Genomic DNA, 24,545 nt, shown 5'->3' with positions numbered 1-24,545 from the left:
GGCAAGATGGTGATGGGATAACAGCGGGAATCGCAGCTCAGTTTGAGGGGTGGGGCTAAATGTCATGAATTTGCATCATTTTAGCTCTGCCTCTTCCCTGAGGGCCCATAAATTGTGGCATTTTGTCAATATGGGGCAAGGGCTAATGATGTGAAAGCCCCAGCCCCAGAGTTCCTTGCAGTAACTCCTCTCCAGGCTCCGAGTCCTAAAAAGTTGTCAGGCATGATATAAATATGAGAAAAACAGATTGCTGTATTAGCCACAGTTGTAAGTACTGTAACAGGGCTGTCACCAGGGCTCAAGTCTGAGGAAGATCTATGGCTCCCGTTTACAGCTTTTGTAGGCCATGTCCATCTTCCTGTTACTGTACCCTAGTGCTTGTTGGTGATGTCAGGGGCTGAGCTATTATAAAGTAGAGCAAACTGCTTACTAATCAAATGTACACAATATTTTCAAGATTGTTTTGTTTCTTTTCAGAACTTGAAGAGTCAAGACAACAGAAGTGCCCTCCATGCTGGTATAAATTTGCTAAGTGTTTTCTAATCTGGGACTGCAGTGATCTCTGGCTGAGAATTAAAGACATTGTAAAACTGATTGTGATGGACCCATTTGTAGACCTGGCAATTACCATCTGCATTGTTCTAAACACTATTTTCATGGCCATGGAGCATGCCCACATGACTAAGGATTTCATTAATGTGCTTTCTGTCGGAAATCTGGTGGGTTCTCCGAATATTTTATTAATCAACAATTAACTCATTTAATAATCCCTAAATAAATAAATAATAAAGATAAAACACAATGTACAGTACTCATGTATACAGTATTAGCACATTATGTTATTACTGATTTTCTTTTGTCTCTTACTTTGTTGGTATCTCTGTGAAATCCACACAGTTATCCGATGAAACAGCGAAGGGCGGGTTGTTGATCGGCATTGCATGAGCATGCGGTGCATATTGACTCATTTCTAGCATGTACAGTATAACCAGTGTGGTCTATGGCAGCACACTCTATGAGGCTTATTTTAAAAGGATAAAAAGTGGAACTTAATCTTTTCTCTGCCGTTTTCAGCACCTAAAACCATCAACCTCATTTTGCTGATTTAACATTGATTGAAATCCTTCAATTCTAAAGTGGAATTCTACATAACCAGACTGTTCAACTTTCCCCATGGTTTTCAGCAGCATAAAAAAATAATAGAAGAAAATTGATAATGAGGAGGCACTAACAACTATTTTATTTGGGATCTGGAACATGGGTCAACATGCATTAGGTCGACCCCATATGTTTGACAGACAAAAGGTCGACATGGAGAAAAGGTCAACATATGAAAGGTTAACACTAGAAAAGGTTGTCAGGTTCAATAGGTCAACAGGTTCATATGGTCAACATGACCATGGTTGACACACATATGGTCGACACACTTTTTATGAGGCTTTTTTCATGTTTTTGGACATTTTCCATCCTTGACTATCCATGTCAGAAATCATAGCCTTTAGTAACATAGTAATACACAGTGCCTGAAGAGTGGCGAGCGAAGCAAGTTCGCAAGTGGGCGCATTTCAACAAATAATGGCCCCAGATTAAAAAACTATCCACACTAACCCCAAAAATGCACAAAAAGTGTGTGTCAACCATTGTCATGTCAACCTTTTGACCCTGTTGACCTTTTGTCCATGTCGACCTTTTCCAATGTTGACCTTTCATATGTCGACTGTTTTCCCGTGTCGACCTTTTGTCTGTTGACCATATGGGTTCGACCTAATGACTGTAGACCTAATGCATGTAGGTCTTGCATACCACACCCATTTTATTTAACAACAAATACAACCAAATTTTTTTTATCATAAGGAAATATATTTACAGTATTAAAAAATAACAACTGCAAAATAGAGTACTAACACATGTAAACAATAAAAAAACTCCAAAAGGGATGTTTTTTTCTTGCTACAGTGCATTGACAGTTGTACCTTTGGCTTCAGTTATAAACCCCCCTCCTCCCTTCCTACCCCGGAGGTATTTGGGAGAATATGATAAATCGTGGTAAACCAAGCCAATGTTTGCAGAATAGTTTACAAGATATTATAAATTGGCAGAAAAACACCAATATCATCTGTTTGTGGAAGAAGCTACATGAATACACCACTTTGATCCTTTTTGAATATCCTCCTAAATGCAACCTTGATGTATTGTAAAAATGTTTATGCACGTTCATGATAGATATGTTGTTTTAGCCATGTACAGTAAAAGCATAGACTTTTAAAGATTCAATGATGTAAACTGCACTTTCTATTGCATTTCTAGGTTTTTACCGGAATCTTTACAGCAGAAATGTTTTTTAAGCTGATCGCGTTGCATCCATATTATTATTTCCAGGAAGGCTGGAATATCTTTGATGGAATTATTGTGAGTCTTAGTTTAATGGAACTTGGGCTTTCCACAACAGGAGGATTCACTGTTCTTCGATCCTTTAGATTGGTAATTTAAGATGTATAATATCATTGGTTTTGAATATTTGTAGGTTTAGAATGTAATAGCTTTGTTTACTTTATATACATTGCAGAAAGGGGTTAACTACACCGAGTAACAAATACAATATGAAAGTGGAGGAAGAAAAAAAAAAACAGACTATATAGTGGGTATCTAGACTTTTTTCTACTATAGAAGCCTGAAAAGCCTCACATTTTGCTTTGCCCTTTTATTTGTGGTTGAATTAGGTTCCTATAATTACAGTCATCGTATATATGTACATATTCAATATTTATTGTTTCTCTAACGTCCTAGTGGATGCTGGGGACTCCGTCAGGACCATGGGGAATAGCGGGCTCCGCAGGAGACAGGGCACATCTAAAAAAGCTTTTAGGTCACATGGTGCGTACTGGCTCCTCCCCCTATGACCCTCCTCCAAGCCTCAGTTAGGTTTTTGTGCCCGTCCGAGAGGGTGCAATCTAGGTGGCTCTCTTAAAGAGCTGTTTAGAAAAGTTTTTTTTTAGGTTTCAATCTCAGTGATTCCTGCTGGCAACAGGATCACTGCATCGAGGGACTTAGGGGAGAGATTTCCAACTCACCTGCGTGCAGGATGGATTGGAGTCTTAGGCTACTGGACACTTAGCTCCAGAGGGAGTCGGAACACAGGTAAGCCTGGGGTTCGTCCCGGAGCCGCGCCGCCGATCCCCCTTACAGACGCTGAAGAGACGGCAGAACGGAGGTCCGGAAAACAGGCGGCAGAAGACTCCACAGTCTTCATGAAGGTAGCGCACAGCACTGCAGCTGTGCGCCATTGTTGTCACACGGCTCACTGACTCAGTCACGGAGGGTGCAGGGCGCTGCTGGGGGCGCCCTGGGCAGCAATATAATTACCTTTAGTGGCAAAAGAAATACATCACATATACCCATTAAGGCTATATGTATGTATTTTGACCCAGGCCAGTTTCTTAAAAACCGGGAGAAAAATCCCGCCGAAAAAGGGGCGGAGCTTATTCTCCTCAGCACTCAGCGCCATTTTCCTGCTCAGCTCCGCTGGTGAGGAAGGCTCCCAGGACTCTCCCCTGCACTGCACTACAGAAACAGGGTAACAAAGAGAAGGGGGGCATAAATTGGCAATATTTATATATTAAGAGCGCATATATAGTAAACAACACCTTCTAGGGTTGTTTTTATACATTTATAGCGCTTTTGGTGTGTGCTGGCAAACTCTCCCTCTGTCTCCCCAAAGGGCTAAGGGGTCCTGTCTTCGATTAGAGCATTCCCTGTGTGGCTGCTGTGTGTCGGTACGTGTGTGTCGACATGTATGAGGACGATGTTGGTGTGGAGGCAGAGCAATTGCCGATGATGGTAATGTCACCCCCTAGGGAGTCGACACCGGAATGGATGGCTTTAGTTATGGAATTACGTGATAATGTCAGCACACTGCAAAAGTCAGTTGACGAAATAAGACGCCCGGCAAACCAGTTAGTACCGGTTCAGGCGTCTCAGACACCGTCAGGGGCTGTAAAACGTCCTTTACCTCAGTCAGTCGACACGGGTACCGACACAGATGAATCTAGTGTCGACGGTGAAGAAACAAACGTATTTTCCAATAGGGCCACACGTTATATGATCACGGCAATGAAGGAGGCGTTACAGATCTCTGATACTGCTGGTACCTCAAAAAGGGGTATTATGTGGGGGGTGAAAAAACTACCTGTATTTTTCCCAGAATCAGAGGAATTGAATGATGTGTGTGATGAAGCGTGGGTTACCCCCGATAGAAAAATGCTAATTTCAAAGAAGTTGTTGGCATTATACCCTTTCCCACCAGAGGTTAGGGCGCGCTGGGAAACACCCCCTAAGGTGGATAAGGCGCTCACACGTTTATCAAAGCAAGTGGCGTTGCCGTCTCCTGATACGGCCGCCCTCAAGGATCCAGCAGATAGGAGGCTGGAAACTACACTGAAGAGTATATACACACATACGGGTGTTATACTGCGACCGGCAATAGCCTCAGCCTGGATGTGCAGTGCTGGGGTAGTGTGGTTGGATTCTCTGACTGAAAATATTGAGACCCTGGATAGGGACAGTATTTTATTGACTCTAGAGCAATTAAAGGATGCTTTTCTTTATATGCGAGATGCTCAGAGGGATGTTTGTACTCTAGCATCAAGAGTAAACGCGATGTCCATATCTGCTAGAAGAAGTTTATGGACGCGACAGTGGTCAGGTGATGCGGATTCCAAGAGGCATATGGAAGTATTGCCATATAAAGGAGAAGAATTGTTTGGGGTCGGTCTTTCGGACCTGGTGACCACGGCAACTGCCGGCAAATCCACCTTTTTACCTCAGACCCCTTCACAACAGAAAAAGACACCGTCTTTTCAGCCGCAGTCCTTTCGCTCCTATAAAAAGCGACCAAAAGGACAGTCTTATCTGCCGAGAGGCAGAGGAAAGGGTAAGAAAGGGCAGCACGCAGCCCCTGCCCAGGAACAGAAGCCCGCCCCGGCTTCTACAAAGCCATCAGCATGACGCTGGGGCTTTACAAGCGGACCCAGGAACGGTGGGGGGTCGACTCAAGATTTTCAGCAATCAATGGGCTCACTCACAAGTGGACCCGTGGGTCCTGCAGATAATATCTCAGGGTTACATGCTGGAGTTCGAAAGGTTTCCCCCTCGCCGGTTCCTAAAGTCTGCTTTACCAACGTCTCCCTCAGAAAGGACGTCGGTTTTGGAAGCCATTCACAAGCTGTATTCTCAGCAGGTGATAGTCAAGGTACCCCTCCTACAACAGGGAAAGGGGTATTATTCCACACTATTTGTGGTACCGAAGCCGGACGGTTCGGTAAGACCTATTCTAAATCTGAAATCCTTGAACCTGTACATACAGAAATTCAAGTTCAAGATGGAGTCACTCAGAGCAGTGATAGCGAATCTGGAAGAAAGGGACTTCATGGTGTCCCTGGACATAAAGGATGCTTATCTGCATGTCCCAATTTACCCCTCACACCAAGGGTATCTCAGGTTCGTGATACAAGACTGTCATTATCAGTTTCAAACGATGCCGTTTGGTTTGTCCACGGCCCCTCGGGTCTTTACCAAGGTAATGACCGAAATGATGGTTCTTCTACGAAGAAAAGGCGTATTAATTATCCCTTACTTGGACGATCTCCTGATAAGGGCAAAGTCCAGAGAACAGCTGGAAGTCGGTGTAGCACTAACCCAGGTAGTGCTTCAGCAACACGGGTGGATTCTGAATCTTCCAAAATCTCAATTGACCCCGACAACTCGTCTGCTGTTCCTGGGAATGATTCTGGACACGGTTCAGAAAAAGGTGTTTCTCCCGGAGGAGAAAGCAAGGGAGTTATCCAAACTTGTCAGGAACCTCCTAAAACCAGGAACGGTGTCAGTACATCAATGCACAAGAGTCCTGGGAAAGATGGTGGCTTCGTACGAAGCGATTCCATTCGGCAGATTCCATGCACGGACATTTCAGTGGGATCTGCTGGACAAATGGTCCGGATCACATCTGCACATGCATCAGCGGATAGCACTGTCACCAAGAACAAGGTTGTCTCTCCTGTGGTGGCTGCAGACTGCCCATCTGTTAGTGGGCCGCAGATTCGGCATACAGGACTGGGTCCTGGTGACTACGGATGCCAGCCTACGAGGTTGGGGAGCAGTCACAAAGGGAAGAAACTTCCAGGGCGTGTGGTCAAACCTGGAGACGTCTCTTCACATAAATATACTGGAGCTAAGAGCGATCTACAATGCTCTAAGTCTGGCAAAACCGCTGCTTCAGGGTCAGCCGGTATTGATCCAGTCCGACAACATCACGGCAGTCGCCCACGTGAACCGACAAGGCGGCACGAGAAGCAGGAGTGCAATGGCAGAAGCGGCAAGGATTCTGCGCTGGGCGGAGAATCATGTCATAGCACTGTCAGCAGTGTTCATCCCGGGAGTGGACAACTGGGAAGCAGATTTCCTCAGCAGACACGACCTTCACCCGGGAGAGTGGGGACTTCATCCAGAAGTTTTCCACATGATTGTGAACCGTTGGGAAAAACCAAAGGTAGACATGATGGCGTCTCGCCTCAACAAAAAATTGGACAGGTATTGCGCCAGGTCAAGAGACCCTCAGGCAATAGCTGTGGACGCTCTGGTAACACCGTGGGTGTACCAATCAGTGTATGTGTTCCCTCCTCTGCCTCTCATACCAAAGGTACTGAGAATTATACGGAAAAGAGGAGTAAGAACGATACTGGTGGCTCCGGACTGGCCAAGGAGAACTTGGTATCCGGAACTTCAAGAGATGCTCACGGAGGATCCGTGGCCTCTACCTCTAAGAAGGGATCTGCTTCAGCAGGGACCTTGTATGTTCCAAGACTTACCGCGTCTGCGTTTGACGGCATGGCGGTTGAACGCCGGATTCTAAAAGAAAAGGGCATTCCAGAGGAAGTTATTCCTACCTTGATTAAGGCTAGGAAGGAAGTGACTGTACAACATTATCACCGCATTTGGCGAAAATATGTTGCGTGGTGTGAGGCCAAGAAGGCTCCAACGGAAGAATTTCAATTGGGTCGATTCTTACATTTCCTGCAAGCAGGATTGTCTATGGGCCTAAAATTGGGGTCTATTAAAGTTCAAATTTCGGCCTTATCAATTTTCTTCCAGAAGGAATTGGCGTCAGTGCCTGAAGTACAAACTTTTGTCAAAGGTGTACTACATATACAACCCCCAATAGTGCCTCCAGTGGCACCGTGGGATTTGAACGTGGTTCTAAATTTTCTCAAATCTCATTGGTTTGAGCCGTTAAAATCGGTAGAATTAAAATACCTTACATGGAAGGTAACCATGCTGTTGGCCCTGGCTTCTGCCAGGAGAGTTTCAGAGTTGGCAGCTTTGTCATACAAGAGCCCATATCTGATATTCCATTCGGACAGGGCAGAATTGAGGACACGTCCTCAATTTCTCCCTAAGGTGGTTTCGGCATTTCACTTAAACCAGCCTATTGTGGTGCCTGCGGCTACTAGCGACTTGGAGGACTCCAAGTTACTGGACGTTGTCAGAGCATTAAAAATATATATTTCAAGGACAGCTGGAGTCAGAAAAACTGACTTGTTGTTTACATTGTATGCACCCAACAAGTTGGGTGCTCCTGTGTCTAAACAGACGATTGCACGTTGGATATGTAGTACAATCCAACTTGCACATTCTGTGGCAGGCCTGCCACAGCCTAAATCTGTAAAGGCCCATTCCACAAGGAAAGTGGGCTCATCCTGGGCGGCTGCCCGAGGAGTCTCGGCATTACAACTTTGCCGAGCAGCTACGTGGTCAGGGGAGAACACGTTTGTAAAATTTTACAAATTTGATACTCTGGCTAAAGAGGACCTGGAGTTCTCTCATTCGGTGCTGTAGAGTCATCCGCACTCTCCCGCCCGTTTGGGAGCTTTGGTATAATCCCCATGGTCCTGACGGAGTCCCCAGCATCCACTAGGACGTTAGAGAAAATAAGAATTTACTTACCGATAATTCTATTTCTCATAGTCCGTAGTGGATGCTGGGCGCCCATCCCAAGTGCGGATTGTCTGCAATGCTTGTACATAGTTATTGTTACAAAATCGGGTTATTACTGTTGTTGTGAGCCATCTTTTCAGAGGCTACTTCGTTTTGTTATCATACTGTTAACTGGGTTCAGATCACCAGTTGTACGGTGTGATTAGTGTGGCTGGTATGAGTCTTACCCGGGATTCAAGATCCTTCCTTATTGTGTACGCTCGTCCGGGCACAGTACCTAACTGAGGCTTGGAGGAGGGTCATAGGGGGAGGAGCCAGTACGCACCATGTGACCTTAAAGCTTTTTTAGATGTGCCCTGTCTCCTGCGGAGCCCGCTATTCCCCATGGTCCTGACGGAGTCCAGAGCATCCACTACGGACTATGAGAAATAGAATTATCGGTAAGTAAATTCTTATTTTTACATGGTTGTGCTTCTTTATTAGGTCATGTGTTCTATAACATGTAACATTCTTCTTTTGATTTGAGTTATGTTTTTTTCTCTTACGTCCTAGTGGATACTGGGGATCTGTACTTTAGTACCATGGGGGTATAGATCGGGTCCACTGGAGCCTGGCACTTTAAAACCTTTAGTGTGTGTATGTGTTTGCTGGCTCCTCCCCTCTATGCTCCCAGGTGTTTCAGTGAGCTGCGCTGTATTACTGTTGTGTACATATATCTGTGGACATAGTTATGTGTGCTGCTTGTAACTCTACCCCTTCATCAGCGGGGTCCCTCATGTGTGAACAGTGTTCCGTATCTCCACAGGGACACAGTTCACTGGCACCTGACTGGTTAGATCATTTTAAATGCATGATTAAGAATGTAAATTCAGAATTAGTTGCAGCTAAAAAGGAGAGACAGGTGTTGAAACAGTCTATTGATTGTATGGCTAAAGAAGCAGATACCAGGAAGGCTTCTCAGTACCCCCCTGTTGGTTTCAAATAAATGCTCACTGCCACAGGTGCTCCAGTCTGATTCTGATCAGCCTGATGTGGATGATGATGATATGGATGAGGACAGCTCTCTGTCCTCTGGGGTGGAGGCCCTCATTTATGCTGTTAGAGAGGTTCTTCACATACAGGATCAGTACGCAGAACCAAATGAGAAGTTGTACTTTAATGTTAGACCAAAGACCTCGGTCACCTTTCCTGTGTCTAAAGAATTAAATTCTCTGGCCAGGGAGGCATGGTTAAACCCTGATAAGACATTTAAAATTCTTCAGAGGTTTTTAGCTACTTTTCCCCTTCCAGCAGAGGACAGGAAAGTATGGAAAAAAAACCCGTCAGTCGATCCGTCTGTATCCAGACTGTCTAAGAAATTAGTACTGTGGGTGCCAGGGGCAATATCCCTAAAAGAGCCTGCTGACCGTAAAATTGAGACCACTATCAAGGCAATATATACGGCAGCAGGCGTAGCACAACGCCCCACAATTGTTTGTGGGTGGATTTCCAGGGCCGTAGTTAAGTGGTCTGATACTGTTATTGATGGTTTAGACTCTCTGCCCCGGGATGAGGTCATTACTCTGCTGCAACATATACAGGATGCTGCAAATTTCATGAGTGAGGCTATAAAATAATTGTGTAAGATAAATGGCTGAACTACTGCTATGGCTGTTTCGCCACGCAGAGCTCTGTGGTTGCGTCAATGGTCAGCGGACGCTGATTCCAAAAAGGATGTAGAAAATCTTCCCTTTACAGGTGATGCCTTGTTTGGAGACAAATTAAATAAATGGATCTCCCAGGCAACGGCGGGTAAGTCTACCTACCTGCCGTCGGCTGTGCCACCTGCTAGATGTTCTTACATAAGACCCTCCTAGCAGTCCTTTCATGTGGCAAGGTTCAGAGGCAGGGGCCAAGGGGCATCCACCACTCCCAGAGGATCTCGTGGTAAGTCCCGTAAACCTGCAGCTGCTGCCTCCCTGGACCAGACCACCGGATCCCCTGCCGTTTAGTCTTCCGCGTGGCGGTTGGCCCCATCAGCAAGGCGACTTTCATGTGGGTGCTCGCCTTCAACACTTCGCTCACGTGTGGGTGAAGTCCTGCCGGGGTCCTTGGGTGAGGGATCTCATTTCCCAGGGATCCCGGCTGGAATTTCAAGCACTTCCTCACAGATTTTTCAAATCGGGCTTGCCAGTTTTACCCGCAGCAAAAGTTACCTTGCAAAAGGCTATTCAAAAACTTTTGTGGACAGGGGTGGTGGTTCCAGTACCTCATCTATTACACAACAGGGGTTTTTACTCCGGTCTTTTTGCTGTTCCAAAACCAGACGGTTCGGTGCGACCCATCTTGAACCTGAAGTCTCTAAACCCATATCTGAGGGTGTTCAAATTCTGAATGGAATGGTGTCTGGTCTGGAGGAGGGGGTATCCCTGGTATCCCTAGATGTCAAGTATGCTTAACTGCACATTCTCATGTGGCCCCCTCATCATGCTTACCTCGGGTTCGCCATCTTGGATGACCATTTCCAGTTTCAGGCTTTGCCCTTTGGCCTGTCCACAGCTCCGAGGGTCTTCACCAAGGTCATGGCGGAGATGATGCTGTAACTGCGCATGATGGGAATCAACATAGTCCCCTACTTGGATGATCTTCTGATAAAGGCTATGTCCAGGGAGCATCTGTTGCACAGCATCGATCTGACGAGTTGCTTGCTTACGGATCATGGGTGGATCCTAAATTTCCAGAAATCTCACCTGGAACCGACCCAACGTCTTCAGTTCCTGGGAATGATACTGGATACGGTGTCTCAGAAGGTGTTTCTTCCAATGGACAAGGCCCTCGCTATCCAGGCTATAGTTCGCTCAGTGCTCCGTCCTCGCAAGGTATCCATACATCTTTGCATATGCTTGCTGGGCAGGATGGTTGCTGCTTATGAGGCAATCCAATACGGCAGATTTCATGCCCGGCCATTTCAGCTGGATCTGCTGGGCAAATGGTCGGGGTCTCACCTTCACATGCATCAGGAAGTGACCTTATCTCCAAAAGCCCGGATTTCTCTGTTATGGTGGCTACAAGTTCCTCACCTGACAGAAGGCAGGAATTTCAATATCCACTCGTGGATTCTACTGACAACGGATGCCAGCCTCCGGGGGTTGGGGAGCTGTGACCCAAGGGGCCCAGTTACAGGGGATATGGTCAGTTCAGGAATCTGCTCTACAGCTAAACATCCTGGAACTCAGGACAATTTATAATGCTCTTCTGTAAACTTCCCATCTCCTGAAGGATCAGACGATCCAGGTCCAATCGGACAACGCCACGGCGGTGGCGTACATAAACCAACAAGGGGGAACAAAAAGCAGAGCAGCAATGCGAGAAGTGTCAAGAATACTCGTCTGGGCGAAGGCCAACGCAAGGGCCATATCAGCCATATTCATTCCAGGAGTAGACAACTGGGAAGCGGACTTCCTCAGCAGACACGACCTCCTTCCGGGGGAATGGGTCCTACATCCCCAGGTGTTTCAACAGTTAATTCACCGGTGGGGCCATCCGCAGATAGATATGAAGGCTTCTCGTCTCAACAAGAAGCTAGGCCCTTACTGTTCCAGAAAGAGGGATCCACAGGCTGTAGCAGTGGACGCGCTGACGACTCCATGGATGTACCTGTTTGTGTACCTGTTCCCTCCTCTACCGCTAATCCCAACAGTTTTAAAAAGACTAAGAAGGGAAAGCAGTCAAGCAATTCTAATTGCCCTGGATTGGCCTCAACGGGCGTGGTACTCGGACCTCCTAACCATGGCTCTGGAGGATCCCTGGCCTCTGCCTCTTCAAAAGGATCTTCTTCAACAAGGACCATTCGTCTATCCAGACTTACCGTGGCTACATTTGACGGCTTGGAAGTTGAGAGGGAGATTCTAGCTAGAAAAGGTCTTCCATTCCGGGTTATTTCCACAATGGTCCAGGCCAGGAAGATGCTTACGTCTAAACATTGTCATCGTATCTGGTAAAAGTATGTTTCCTGGTGTGAAAGTAGAAAGGTTTCTCCTGTGGAATTTAGAATGGGTCGCTTTCTGCTTTTCCTGCAAGCGGGAGTGGATATGGGACTATGCTTAGGTTCCATCAAAGTCCAGATTTCGGCGCTCTCTATTTTCTTCCAGAAACAGCTTGCCATGTTGCTGGAAGTACAAACTTTTGTAAAAGGTGTTCTTCACATGCAACCGCCCTTTGTACCACCCATGGCTCCATAGGATCTCAATGTGGTTCTGTCTTTTCTTCAATCGGACTGGTTTGAACTCTTATATAGGCTGGAGTTAAAATTTCTCACCTGAAAGATGGTGATGTTATTAGCATTGGCGTCCGCCAGACGTGTCTCTGAATTGGGGGCCTTATTCTGTAAGTGCACTTATTTGATTTTTCATGAAGACAGGGCGGAACTCAGAACCCAACCTCAGTTTTGGCTGAAAGTGGTGTCAGCTTTTCATGTGAATCAACCCATTGTGGTTCCTGTATTGTCTGACGCCTCCGTTGGTCCAGAGTCCTTGGATGTGGTGAGGGCTCTGAAGATTTATGTCAAATGGACTGCTCATCATCGGAAATCTGACTCGCTGTTTGTCTTTTATGATGCCACCAAGATTGGTCATCCGGCTTCTAAGCAATCAATTGCTCGTTGGCGCAGGTTGACCATTCAACAAGCTTATACTTCGGCGGCTCTGCCTTTGCCGACGTCTGTTCAGGCCCATTCAATGAGATCTGTGGGCTCTTCTTGGGCGGCTGCCCGGGGTGTCTCGGCCTTACAGTTGTACCGAGCTGCTACTTGGTCTGGTTCAACACTTTTGTTAAGTTCTATCGGTTCAACACCTTGGCCAAGGATGACCTTCAGTTTGGTCAGGCGGTGTTACAGGGGTCTCAGCACTCTCCTACCCATTTGGGAACTTTGGGACTTCCCCATGGTACTAAAGTACAGATCCCCAGTATCCACTAGGACGTAAGAGAAAATAAGACTTTTAATACCTACCGGCAACTCCTTTTCTCGTAGTCCGTAGTGGATACTGTGCGCCCGCCTCAGTGTTTCGATTCCTGCTTATCTGAGTAAGTATTTGGTTGCAGTCCCGTTCTGTTTTTGGGATAGCTTTGCTATCTTGGTTGGGTTGGTGCTATCCTGTTTTGGATAGCACCCTCCTTTCAGTTATGGTTGTGTGTTGGCTTAGTGCCTCACCTCTGTTGTACCTGTTTTCTTCTCTTGTGGTATGTCCGTCTCCTCGGGCACAGTTTCCTAGACTGAGTCTGGTAGGAGGGGCATAGAGGGGAGGAGCCAGCACACACATACACACAATAAAGGTTTTATAGTGCCAGGCTCCAGTGGACCTGATCTAAAGTACAGTTCCCCAGTATCCACTACGGACTACTAGAAAAGGAATTACCGGTAGGTATTAAATTCCAGTTTTCTGGCCTATTATCAACCCATCAATTCTGCCAACTTTAATTCTGTTTGGAACAATTTACACAGTTTATTACTAATCTGGGGGAGATTAATCAAAGCTAGGACAGAGATAAAGGGGGACATTTACTAAGCAGCGATAAGAGCAGAGAAGTGAGCCAGTGTAGAAGTTGCCCCATCAACCAATCAGCAGCTCTGTATCATTTTATAGTATGCAAATTATAGATGTTACTTCAGTGGTGATTGGTTGCCATGGGCAACTTTTCCACTGGCTCACTTCTCCGCTCTTATCACTGCTTAGTAAATGTCTCCCAAAGTCCAAACCAATCAGCTTCTAACTGTCATTTCCAATATTGAGAAATTGCAATTTTAGTGGCTACCAATATTTGACGTAGTCCATAATGATCTGTTTTGGCATGTCTACGGGGTAAACATAAATCAAGGCAACTAATGTTGAAGGAGAGCGTGAAAAATGTATTTAAAAAAAACTATCACTCACATTTTGTCAACAACTGTGGGGAAGGGGGATCCTCAGAATGTCCTGGAGGAAACACCATCCCGGACACCCCTTATAGTGTATATCCGCAGTAGATATACACTTGCTGATCGAAAGGTTTAAGAAATGGTGAATTTTATTTCAGCAACTTCCTAAAACATTGTCAAAGTTTACAGCTATATGGAAAACCTTTATAAGATTACACATCATGGAAGAAAGAAAAAAGATTGTCACGCCTGAGGTCTGACTCTGACCGGTAGAGATTTCAGGCATAGGGGCTGACTGGTATATGAACCTGGGAGCTTTGATTATGTTCTTGTACATTAACCAGGATGTGGTGTACTTGAGCGTAGGCTTGAAGGCGTGACCAAGACAGAGGAGATTGTAAAATATAATAAGTGTTTTTATTCAGCACGCAAGATGGTACAGATAGCGGCAGATGGTAATAGACTCAGATAATCGGTATCACAGATAATGCAGTAACATATAGGCATAGGAACTGAGGCAATGCTGTAGCAAATGTAACATCGATGGGAAGATGTAATATCAGATGTAGTGTGGACCACTAATGAAGTCTCAATATGGCTGAGCAAACAACATTAGAATTTAGATGCAGTGTAAACCACTGATGAAGTCCCAACATAAATAAGCACACAGCAGCAGGCTTAGATTCAGTGTAAACCACTGATGAAGTCCCAATATGAATGAGCACAAGGTTACTGACCACTGGAGGTGAGATGGATACCGATGATACTGGATATTGGTGCCGATTACCACTGTAGCTTGAGATTGATGGCGGAACACCGATGGAGCTAGAGATCGATGGCGGAACACCGATGGAGCTGGAAATCGATGGCGAAACACCGATGGAGGTGAGTATCAATGGCGGAACACCGATGGAGGTGAGTATCAATGGCGGAACACCAATGGAGGTGAGTATCGTTCGTGAAACACAGATGGAGCCGAGTATTGATGGTAGAATACCGATGGAGCTGAGTATCGATGGCGGAACACCAATGGAGCTGAGTATCAATGGCGGAATACCGATGAGCCAGGCAGAGCTGCAAGCTGGATGGAACTCAGGTCTCAGGACGGAGTGGAATCTCCTGGAGCAAGTTACCCTGAAAGCAACTGAGAGCAAACAACCATACAGGGTATGACAATCATAGCACTGGCGATTAGGCAGTCCTTACCCAGCATTCTTATAGGAGCCAGTGTGCAAGGATTGGCTGGGATGATCAGCTGGACAGCAGGATGCTCACTGGAACCAGATGACCGGATCAAACATGGCAGCACCCATGTTTGGTATAGGAAGGAAACTATGTTTTAGTCACATGTGGCTGCAGATCTGCCACACTATTCAGTGGATGCAGACCATGCTGATAGCAACTGAACCTGGAGCGTAGTGACAGCTTGGATAGGCACTTGAGAGGTAAGAATGTCTGTTTAATTACCCGGACCATGACAGAGATATGTGAGTCATTTACCTCTCCTCTAGGAGACGTCCCACATACACTGTAGATAACTTTTCATCTTCAGAGTCTGATCCAGGTAATAACCTGCCACCCAGTAGAGTGGGAGTTTTTTTATTGGCTACAGTCAAACCCACAGCCAACCCCCTTGACCAAAGAGACCCCAGAATCATGCGGATAGGAGGTGCTGGTCAGAGGGGAAGAAGAAGGCATTAACGCTTTAATTTATCTTCTTACAAGTTGACAGCACTTGAAATTTCAGTATTAGCACTAGACTTGACATTCATTCCCCCACACACAAACATGACTTCTTTGCATCATCTTTTGACAATTATAAACTGGGCAGGAAACTATGGTTATGAGAATATTATGGTGAAGGCAGCATTATGGGGTATATTCAATTGAAGTCGAAAACTGCCGTCTGTCGAAAAGACAGCAGTTTTCGACTTTTTAAGGCTGAATCCTGATTCGACCTATTCAATATATCCCTACATTTTTCGACAAGTTGATGAATTCGACTTGTCGAAAAGCACATAGATCGGCGGAATAGCTGCCGATCCACGTGCTTGTGTCGAAAACGGTTTTTGCCCCCTTTTCGACCATCTCAGTCCGACATCAAAAAGATGTCGGACTGAGATGCGGACCCAGAGGAGGAGAGGGGGGAGTCGCAGGGAGACGGGGGGACAGCCGGCTTGCTTACAGGGAGATCAGCGCTACACTAGCGCTGCAGCTGGATGTCACTCAGCCGCCCGGCCTCACGGCAGCTTCCACCCAACTCAAGCACTCTGCTGGAGCCGGGTGGAAGCTGCCGTGAGGTTGGGCGGCTGAGTGACATCCTGCTGCAGCGCTACTGTAGCGCTGCTCTTCCCTGTATGCCCGCCGGCTGTGCCCCCTCTGGTCTTCCCACGGCTCGCCCCCCTTCTCCTCCTCTGCGTCCCATCTCAATTCGACTTGAAAAAGTCGAATTAAGATGGGATTGAATAGGGGTTGTCGGATCAATTCCGACAAATACATGTCGGAATGGATCCGACTTTAATTGAATATACCCCTATATCTACAATGGTGACTGAGCAGTTTTAAAAAAATTAAAAAAACCTAAAACAAAGAAATTCAATCCAGTATCAACTAATCACAGTATTAAAACTTCCTTTTGAGTAACTGAACAAGGCTATAGAAAAGATAGGAATGAGTGTAAACTTTACAACTTTACAATTTAAACAAAGATCAAAAGCAAGTGGTACAATCATTAAGGAACAACAAACAAATAGTTATTCAGTCCACAGACAAAGGGAGAATGATTGTTGTCCTGGATTATGCAGACTATGACCATGACAGTAGACAGTATTTATCATCCCTTGCTGCCTATACTTGTATGACATACAACGATATGAGCAAAACTATAGCAACGGTAGACATGATTATTATTGATAGAGTAATTTTACATAGGTGGGTTGATGCTACTCTTGGAAATATTCTCAAGGTTGATTCCACCATTTGTCCTATAATGTGCCGCATCCCTAAGGATCCCATTGGTGTTGACGCTGTTCATTTTAGCCTGGTACATGGTTCTTGGATGGTCAGCCCATACATATTGTGTGTGAGATAACTGAGACCATTTTGGTTAACAACCACTTACATATGCTAATGCTTTCTACATGTTAAGTGCTGGGACCACAATGGGTTCTAATTTGGCTTTGGCATTCGCTAATTTATTTATGTCATCTTATATCTTTCCTGAATACGGTCACAATACTTTTCGAATTTTGGCTGGTACTTCTGACTGGTACTACTGGTACTTTGTATGTTAAATGAACTGTTCAATCTAGACAGTCCTCTTAAAGTCAACAAAATTTTGAAGCTTTAGATAGAAACAGAATATAGGGTGTGTGTTCCACCAGGCGCCAGGTAGTCAACACAAATGACAATACATACAATGACATGAGAAAAATGTCATATACATTCCGTCAATTGATGTAATGGTCTGTTAAGTCTCTCCTCAGGTAGTGCAGCATCAATAAATCAGCATATGAGAGGAAGAGACAAAAAGCGTATCATGTGTAGAAACGTATGTTTAATGACAATTCATAAAATTCCATAAAAGTACAATGAATCATAAAAACAAATTAAGGGGTGGACATCCCCAATTCTGCTGAAACTGAAGTACAGAACAATTACCATAAAGGTTAATTACTGGCAACAGTCAGTTCTAATAATCGTTTTAGCTCTTATAATCACCAGGTGTCTTCCCGGGCAGGCAGTCTGGGATCCCTTCACTGGCAAGTGTTCAGCAGATCCGTCAGCAGGTAATGCTGGGGTCCCCTTATCGCCAACACATTTCGAGCCTCTTCCTTGGGTCTTTATCAAGGAGGCATACTGGTTCAGAGTTCACAAATAGATATAAATACCACTCCTAATCAATCAAAAACAGTTACACATGAATTATCTCATTTGGATCGTTATGTCGCCATAGCTTGATAAAGAACCAAGGAATAGGGTCGAAACGTGTTGGTGATAAGGGGACCCCCGCATTACCTGCTGACAAATTTGCTGAACAAGGGCATTATGTTAACATAGCAAAGGTCGACACATGAAACGGTCGACATGTGTTTTTCACTTTTTTTTAACTTTTCATACTTTACGATCCACGTGGACCACAACTGGGAATAGTAACCTGTGATATCTGTCTTCGATAAGGTTTTTTATAAAATGAAAATATCAACAATATACTAGCAAGCCGCTTAAATAAATCCACCATTTCCCAAACCAATTGTAGATAGTAGAGAGATTATACAGGACACCCAATGTACTGATGGAAGACACAATGTTTCAGAGTATATAGTCCAATAGGAACATAAGATGTTACAGTATATCTGGTTAGTCAATATAAATGAGTGCCATGCATTTGTAAACTTTGAGAGTTTTAGATTAAATAAAATACAATGGGGCAGATGTATTAACCTGGAGAAGGCATAAGGAAATGATAAACCAGTGATATGTGCAAGGTGATAAAGGCACCAGCCAATCAGATCCAATATGTAAATTAACAGTTAGGATCTGATTGGCTGGTGCCTTTATCACCGTGCACATGTCACTGGTTTATCACTTCGTTATGCCTTCTCCAGGTTAATACATCTGCCCCAAAGTACCATGTATGGTCAGCTTTATTTGCTAATTTAAATGCATAAAATGTAAAATATTATAATCTATTTATTTTTAGCTCCGTGTCTTCAAGTTGGCAAAATCATGGCCAACACTCAATATGCTGATCAAAATCATTGGTAATTCCGTGGGAGCATTGGGAAACTTGACCTTGGTGTTGGCCATCATCGTGTTTATCTTTGCTGTGGTCGGCATGCAGCTATTTGGCAAAAGCTACAAGGAATGTGTCTGCAAAATTTCTGATGACTGCGAACTTCCCCGCTGGCACATGAATGACTTCTTCCATTCATTCCTGATTGTTTTCCGAGTGCTATGTGGAGAATGGATTGAGACCATGTGGGACTGTATGGAGGTGGCCGGACAATCTATGTGCCTCTTGGTGTTCATGTTAGTCATGGTCATTGGAAATCTAGTGGTACGTTTTACTTTTTATATTTACCAAATATTTATGTAAAAAGTCTCACTTTACCTGCCATGTTCTTTTTCCCACTCTAAGGGTGGGTACACATTAGGCGATGTGCTCTATAAGCGACGTCGCCTAGTCTGTTCCCTTCCCTGATGGGTGGTCGGTTGCTGTGCATACACACTGAGCGATATGACAACCTTATCGTTCAGTGATGTCACGCCGCGGCAGGGCCGTGCATGCAGTTTTTGTACAACGGTCCAAATTGAGCTGGATGCACGGCTGACAGCGAGGGTCGTTAATGACCCACGGATCCGTGCATTGCTCCTCTTTGGCAGCACACACACTTAGCAATAAATTAAACAACGTTGCTCAAGGAAAGGTCAAAATAAATTATTTAATTTATCGCTAAGTGTGTACCCACCTTAAGGCTTATTAATAAAAGTGACAACTGAAAGCGCAACTTACTCTTTTCTTGGATCACATGCCTATATTTGCGCAAATGAACCACATTGTAATGGGAAATGCAACTTGTAAATAATCTAGACATAAAAATATGTACAGTTGTATGGGAAACAGCGACCACAATATGGTCGCATTCAATATCAGTTTTCATAAGCAGTCCTATATTGGCTCAACTAGGACTCCAAACTTTAGCAAAGCCAACTTTGACATGATGAGGGAAGCTTTAAGGGACATTGAATGGGAAATTTTGTTTCAAGGAAAAAATACTACGGAGAAATGGGAGGTATTAAAATCACTGCTTGTAAATAATACTCGCAAATTTATTCCCATGGGCAGCAAACAAAGGACTAAAAATCCCAAACCAATGTGGCTTAACAAAAGATTATGGAATTAATGGACAAAAAAAGTGAGCATTCAAAAAAATACAAATCAGACGGGTATGCGGAGTCATTCCAGCACTATAAGGATTGTAACAAAATACGCAAAAAAGAAATAAGAGCAGCTAAAGTAGAAACTGAATAGCTAGTAGCAAAGGAAAGCAAATCAAACCCCATTTTTTTTTAACTATATCAACAGCAAAAGATTAAAGAAGGAGAGTATAGGCCCTTTAAAGGACAAGCGGGAGTCTTAATCAAAAACGATAATGACATAGCGAACAAATTAAATGAGTTTTTCTCATCGTTCTTCACAAGAGAGGACCAGATGCGGGGATTAACACACAATCTCAACAAAGATAATGTCCCACTGCTAAGTGCTTATTTAAGCGAGGAGGTAGTCTGTGACTGATTAAAAAAAATTAAGATTAATAAATCACCTGGTCCCAACGGGATTCACACTAGGGTTCTCATGGAGCTTCACTCTGAACTACCAAGACCGCTTTTTTTGATCTTCAATGACTCACTTACATCAGGCATGGTTCCCAAAGACTGTCGTATAGTGGAAGTAGTGCTGATATTCAAAAAGGGAAGTAAAGCTGAACCGGGTAATTATAGACCAGTCAGATTTACATCTATAGTGTGGAAAGTACTGGAAGGTATTCTAAGTAATGATATACAGAAGTTCCTTGAAGCCAATAAGGTTATTAATAGGAACCAACGTGGATTTGTGAAGGATAGATCATGTCAAACAAACCTACTAGGCTTTTATGAAACAGTTAGTGCGAACCTTGATCAGGGTAAGGAGGTAGATGTAATCTTTTTAGACTTTGCTAAAGCTTTCAACACAGTACCGCACATGAGACTTATCTATAAGTTACAAGAACCAGCTCTAAGGAGCACAATATGCACTTGGGTCAGAAATTGGTTAAATAATAGGGAGCAGCGTGTCGTGGTAAATAGAACTTTTTCAAATTGGACTGAAGTACTAAATGGTGTGCCACAAGGGTCTGTACTTGGACCACTATTGGTCAATATTTTCATTAACGGTCTAGCGGTAGATCTAGAGAGCATGGTGTCAATCTGTGCAGTCGATACCAAATTGTGTAAGGTTATAAATACGAAGGGAGATGTTGAGTCTCTTCAGAATGACTTAGTTAAACTGGAAGCATGGGCAGCAAAATGGAAAATTAACTTCAATACAGACAAGTGTAAGGTAATGCACTTTGGAAGCAAGAACAAAAATAACACCTACAAACTAAATGGGGTAATATTATGGGATTCTGTACTGGAAAAAGACTTGGGTATTCACATAGATACCATACTAAGCAGCAGTAACCAAAGTAGGATTGCAGCAAAGTAGGCCAACAAGGTATTAGCATGTATAAAGCGGGGAATTGATGCAAGGGATTAGAGTGTTCTACAGGTTGAGTATCCCATATCCAAATATTCCGAAATATGGAATAGTCCGAAATACAGAATTTTTAAGTGAGACTGAGATAGTGAAATGTTTATTTTCTGATAGCTCAATGTATACAAACTTTGTTTAATCCACAAAGTAATTAAACATATTGTATTAAATGACCTCCAGGCTGTATTTATAAGGTTTATATGAAACATACATGAATTGTGTGAATATACACACACTTTGTTTAATGCACAGTTATTAAAAATATTGGCTAAAATTACCTTCAGGCTGTGTGTATAAGGTGTATATGAAACATAAATGCATTCTGTGCTTAGACTTAGGTCCCATCACCATGATATCTCATTATGGTATGCAATTATTCCAAAATACGGAAAAATCCAATATCCAAAATACTTCTGGTCCCAAGCATTTTGGATAAGGGATACTCAACCTGTACTCCCATTATATAAATCCCTAGTGAGGCCTTATCTTGAATACTGTGCACAATTTTGGGCACCATACTACAAAAAGGATATCCTGGAACTAGAAAAGGTTCAGATGCGGGCGACCAAACTAATTAAGGGGATGGAGATGCTGGAATACGAGGAAAGGCTTGCAAGGCTAGACATGTTCACACTGGAAAAGAGGAGACTAAGAGGGGACATGAGCAACATCTACAAATATATAAGGGGTCAATACACAGAGCTTGCGAGGGACCTGTTTTCAATAAGATCAGCACAGAGGACACGTGGTCACTCGCTTATATTAGAGGAGAGGAGTTTCTGCACATTGAGGCGAAAAGGTTTTTTCACAGTAAGGACAATACGTGTTTGGAATTCCCTGCCTGAGAGAGTAGTAATGGCGGACTCAGTCAACACCTTTAAGAATGGGTTAAATAAATTCCTAATGGATAAGGATATTCAGGATTATGGTGCGTAGTTATGCACTATAGTTATTAAAAAAAGAGGAATAAAACACAATGGCCGACCTCAGCATCAGACAAAATTAGTCCAAAAATAATACTGCGTAGGAGACCACAAATAGGTTGTACTCGATGGACACATTGGCCCTCATTCCGAGTTGTTCGCTCGCTAGCCGCTTTTCGCAGCATTACACACGCTACGCCGTCGCCCTCTGGGAGTGTATCTTAGCTTAGCAGAATTGCGAACGAAGTATTCGCAATATTGCGGAAAAGATTTTTCTGTGCAGTTTCTGAGTAGCTCGAGACTTACTCTTCCAGTGCGATCAGTTCAGTGCTTGTCGTTCCTGGTTTGACGTCACAAACACACCCAGCGTTCGCCCAGACACTCCCCCGTTTCTTCAGCCACTCCCGCGTTTTTGCCAGAAACGGCAGCGTTTTTTCACACACTCCCATAAAACGGCCAGTTTCCGCCCAGAAACACCCACTTCCTGTCAATCACACTCCGATCACCAGAACGAAGAAAAAACCTCGTAATGCCGCGAGTAAAATACCAAACTTCTCAGCAAATTTACTTGGCGCAGTCGCAGTGCGAACATTGCGCATGCGCAGTTTGCGGAAAATCGCTGTGATGCGAAGAAAATTACCGAGCGAACAACTCGGAATGAGGGCCATTGTCTTTTTTCAACCTCAGAAACTATGGAGGTCATTCCGACCCGTTCGCACACTGCTTTTTTTCACAGCCGTGTGAACGGGTCCGAACTGTGCATGCGCGCTCGGCAATGCGCAGCAGCGACAAGTATACTGAAGAACGCATTCGCAGCGGCGAACGCAAGAACATTGACAGGAAGAGGCCGGCCGGGGGAGGAAACTGACCATTTTCTGGGAGTGCCAAAGAAAACGCAGGCGTGTCCGGACATCAGCAGGGAGGGATCCTGACGTCAGCTACAGGAAGATCGTCGCAGCGGGTAAGTCTTGAGCTGTGCAGAGACTGCACAAACTTTTTGCTTGTGCAGTCCCTGCACAGCGGATTGCAGCCCTGCAAAGCCCTAACCCCCTTCCCTGTAGGCGGCGACTACCTGATCGCAGCAGTGCTAAAAGTAGCCTGCTAGCGATCAGGTCAGAATGACCCCCTATGTTACTATGGGGGTAATTCAGAGTTGATCGCAGCAGCAAATTTGTTAGCAGTTGGGCAAAACCATGTGCACTGCAGGGGGGGGGGGGGCAGATAAAACATGTGCAGACAGAGTTAGATTTGAGTGTGGTGTGTTCAAACTGAAATCTAAATTGCAGTATAAAAATAAAGCAGTCAGTATTTACCCTGCACAGAAACAAAATAACCCACCCAAATCCAACTCTCTCTGCACATGTTATATCTGCCCCACCTGCAGTGCACATGGTTTTGGCCAACTGCTAACAAATTTGCTGCAGCGATCAACTCTAAATTATGTTTAAATAATAAATATATATATATATATACATACATACGCAGGCTCCCGCTGCCATACACTATACTGTAACGGTTAGTCTGCGATGTGAGCACATCGCATGTAACAAAGTAAGGGGACACCTCTGTAGATACAACTCTCTATGGGATCCAAATTGCCTATTATATACTGTAGTATAGTTTTTTTTGTCCCCATTATATAGAATGTTATGAGGTAATAAGGGTGAAGTTTTTATTCCTCCTGTCTGGCCTACTGTGAGACTATTTTGAACCTGAGTACACCCAAATGCAGCTAATATCTTTCTTTTTGATAAAGTCAAAAACAACATAAAATCACATTTAAAGCTTATAAGGCGTCGATCATTTATTGTGATTGCTCTTACCTTAACAATATACTTAAGCTAGGTTATCAACTAAAAATAACGACACGGACACCAACTGCATTAGATTTAAAAGGTCATTGTATTTATTAATTGGATCACCCTAAACATAGGGACGGCAAAGAAGACGCTATAATGGCCAGCTCCAGTATATCCAGTATATATCATACAACTTGGCAGTAACTGATACACCCCAACTGTAATGGCACAATAAACACGCCCCAACTATATATAAGCATAACCTGCACTGTGAAGGACTCACCACCCCTTACTGGCATGGTATGGACCTCCTACTGGGAACGCCCATTGACCCCCCCAGGGGCAGGACAACACTGGCCGTTCATCAAACTGAAACCTGGTGAGAGGCAGGGAATTCCCGTGTAGCAAGAATTGAGAGCCACCCAGAGGCTGTTAGGGCAAATAGATATGTGTCAACAGGACCGGGCATAACGCTGGTTCTGCATGACTCTTCAAAGTTACCCAACGCCCCCAACCCAACTGGTCGGTCTTGGAATGAGGTATCTTGCACAACACCACCTCCGGCTGGCATATCACATCCGTAAACAACAGACCGGTATCCCTTGACCGTTTATTTGATGCCACTAATTCACTGACCCGAAAAG

At 44.3% G+C, this 24,545-nt stretch overlaps 1 protein-coding gene across 6 annotated transcripts in view; it reads left to right on the top strand.

Annotated features, from left to right (window-relative positions):
* The window catches only part of LOC134944763 (sodium channel protein type 2 subunit alpha-like), a 329,999-nt gene that overhangs the window by 208,862 nt on the left and 96,592 nt on the right, over positions 1-24,545 (top strand). For 4 of the 6 annotated variants that reach the window (XM_063933609.1, XM_063933606.1, XM_063933604.1 and 1 more), the window contains 3 exons: positions 478-719; positions 2,308-2,481; positions 18,585-18,941. In XM_063933609.1, the coding sequence (XP_063789679.1) occupies positions 478-719; positions 2,308-2,481; positions 18,585-18,941 (773 nt within the window). The remainder of the gene's footprint in view (positions 1-477; positions 720-2,307; positions 2,482-18,584; positions 18,942-24,545) is intronic. The other 2 variants (XM_063933605.1, XM_063933608.1) reach the window with 2 other exon arrangements.

This window comes from Pseudophryne corroboree, chromosome 7, assembly GCF_028390025.1.
Source record: "Pseudophryne corroboree isolate aPseCor3 chromosome 7, aPseCor3.hap2, whole genome shotgun sequence".
NCBI classification, from domain to species: domain Eukaryota; kingdom Metazoa; phylum Chordata; class Amphibia; order Anura; family Myobatrachidae; genus Pseudophryne; species Pseudophryne corroboree.
This window is presented reverse-complemented; position numbering and strand designations above follow the sequence as displayed.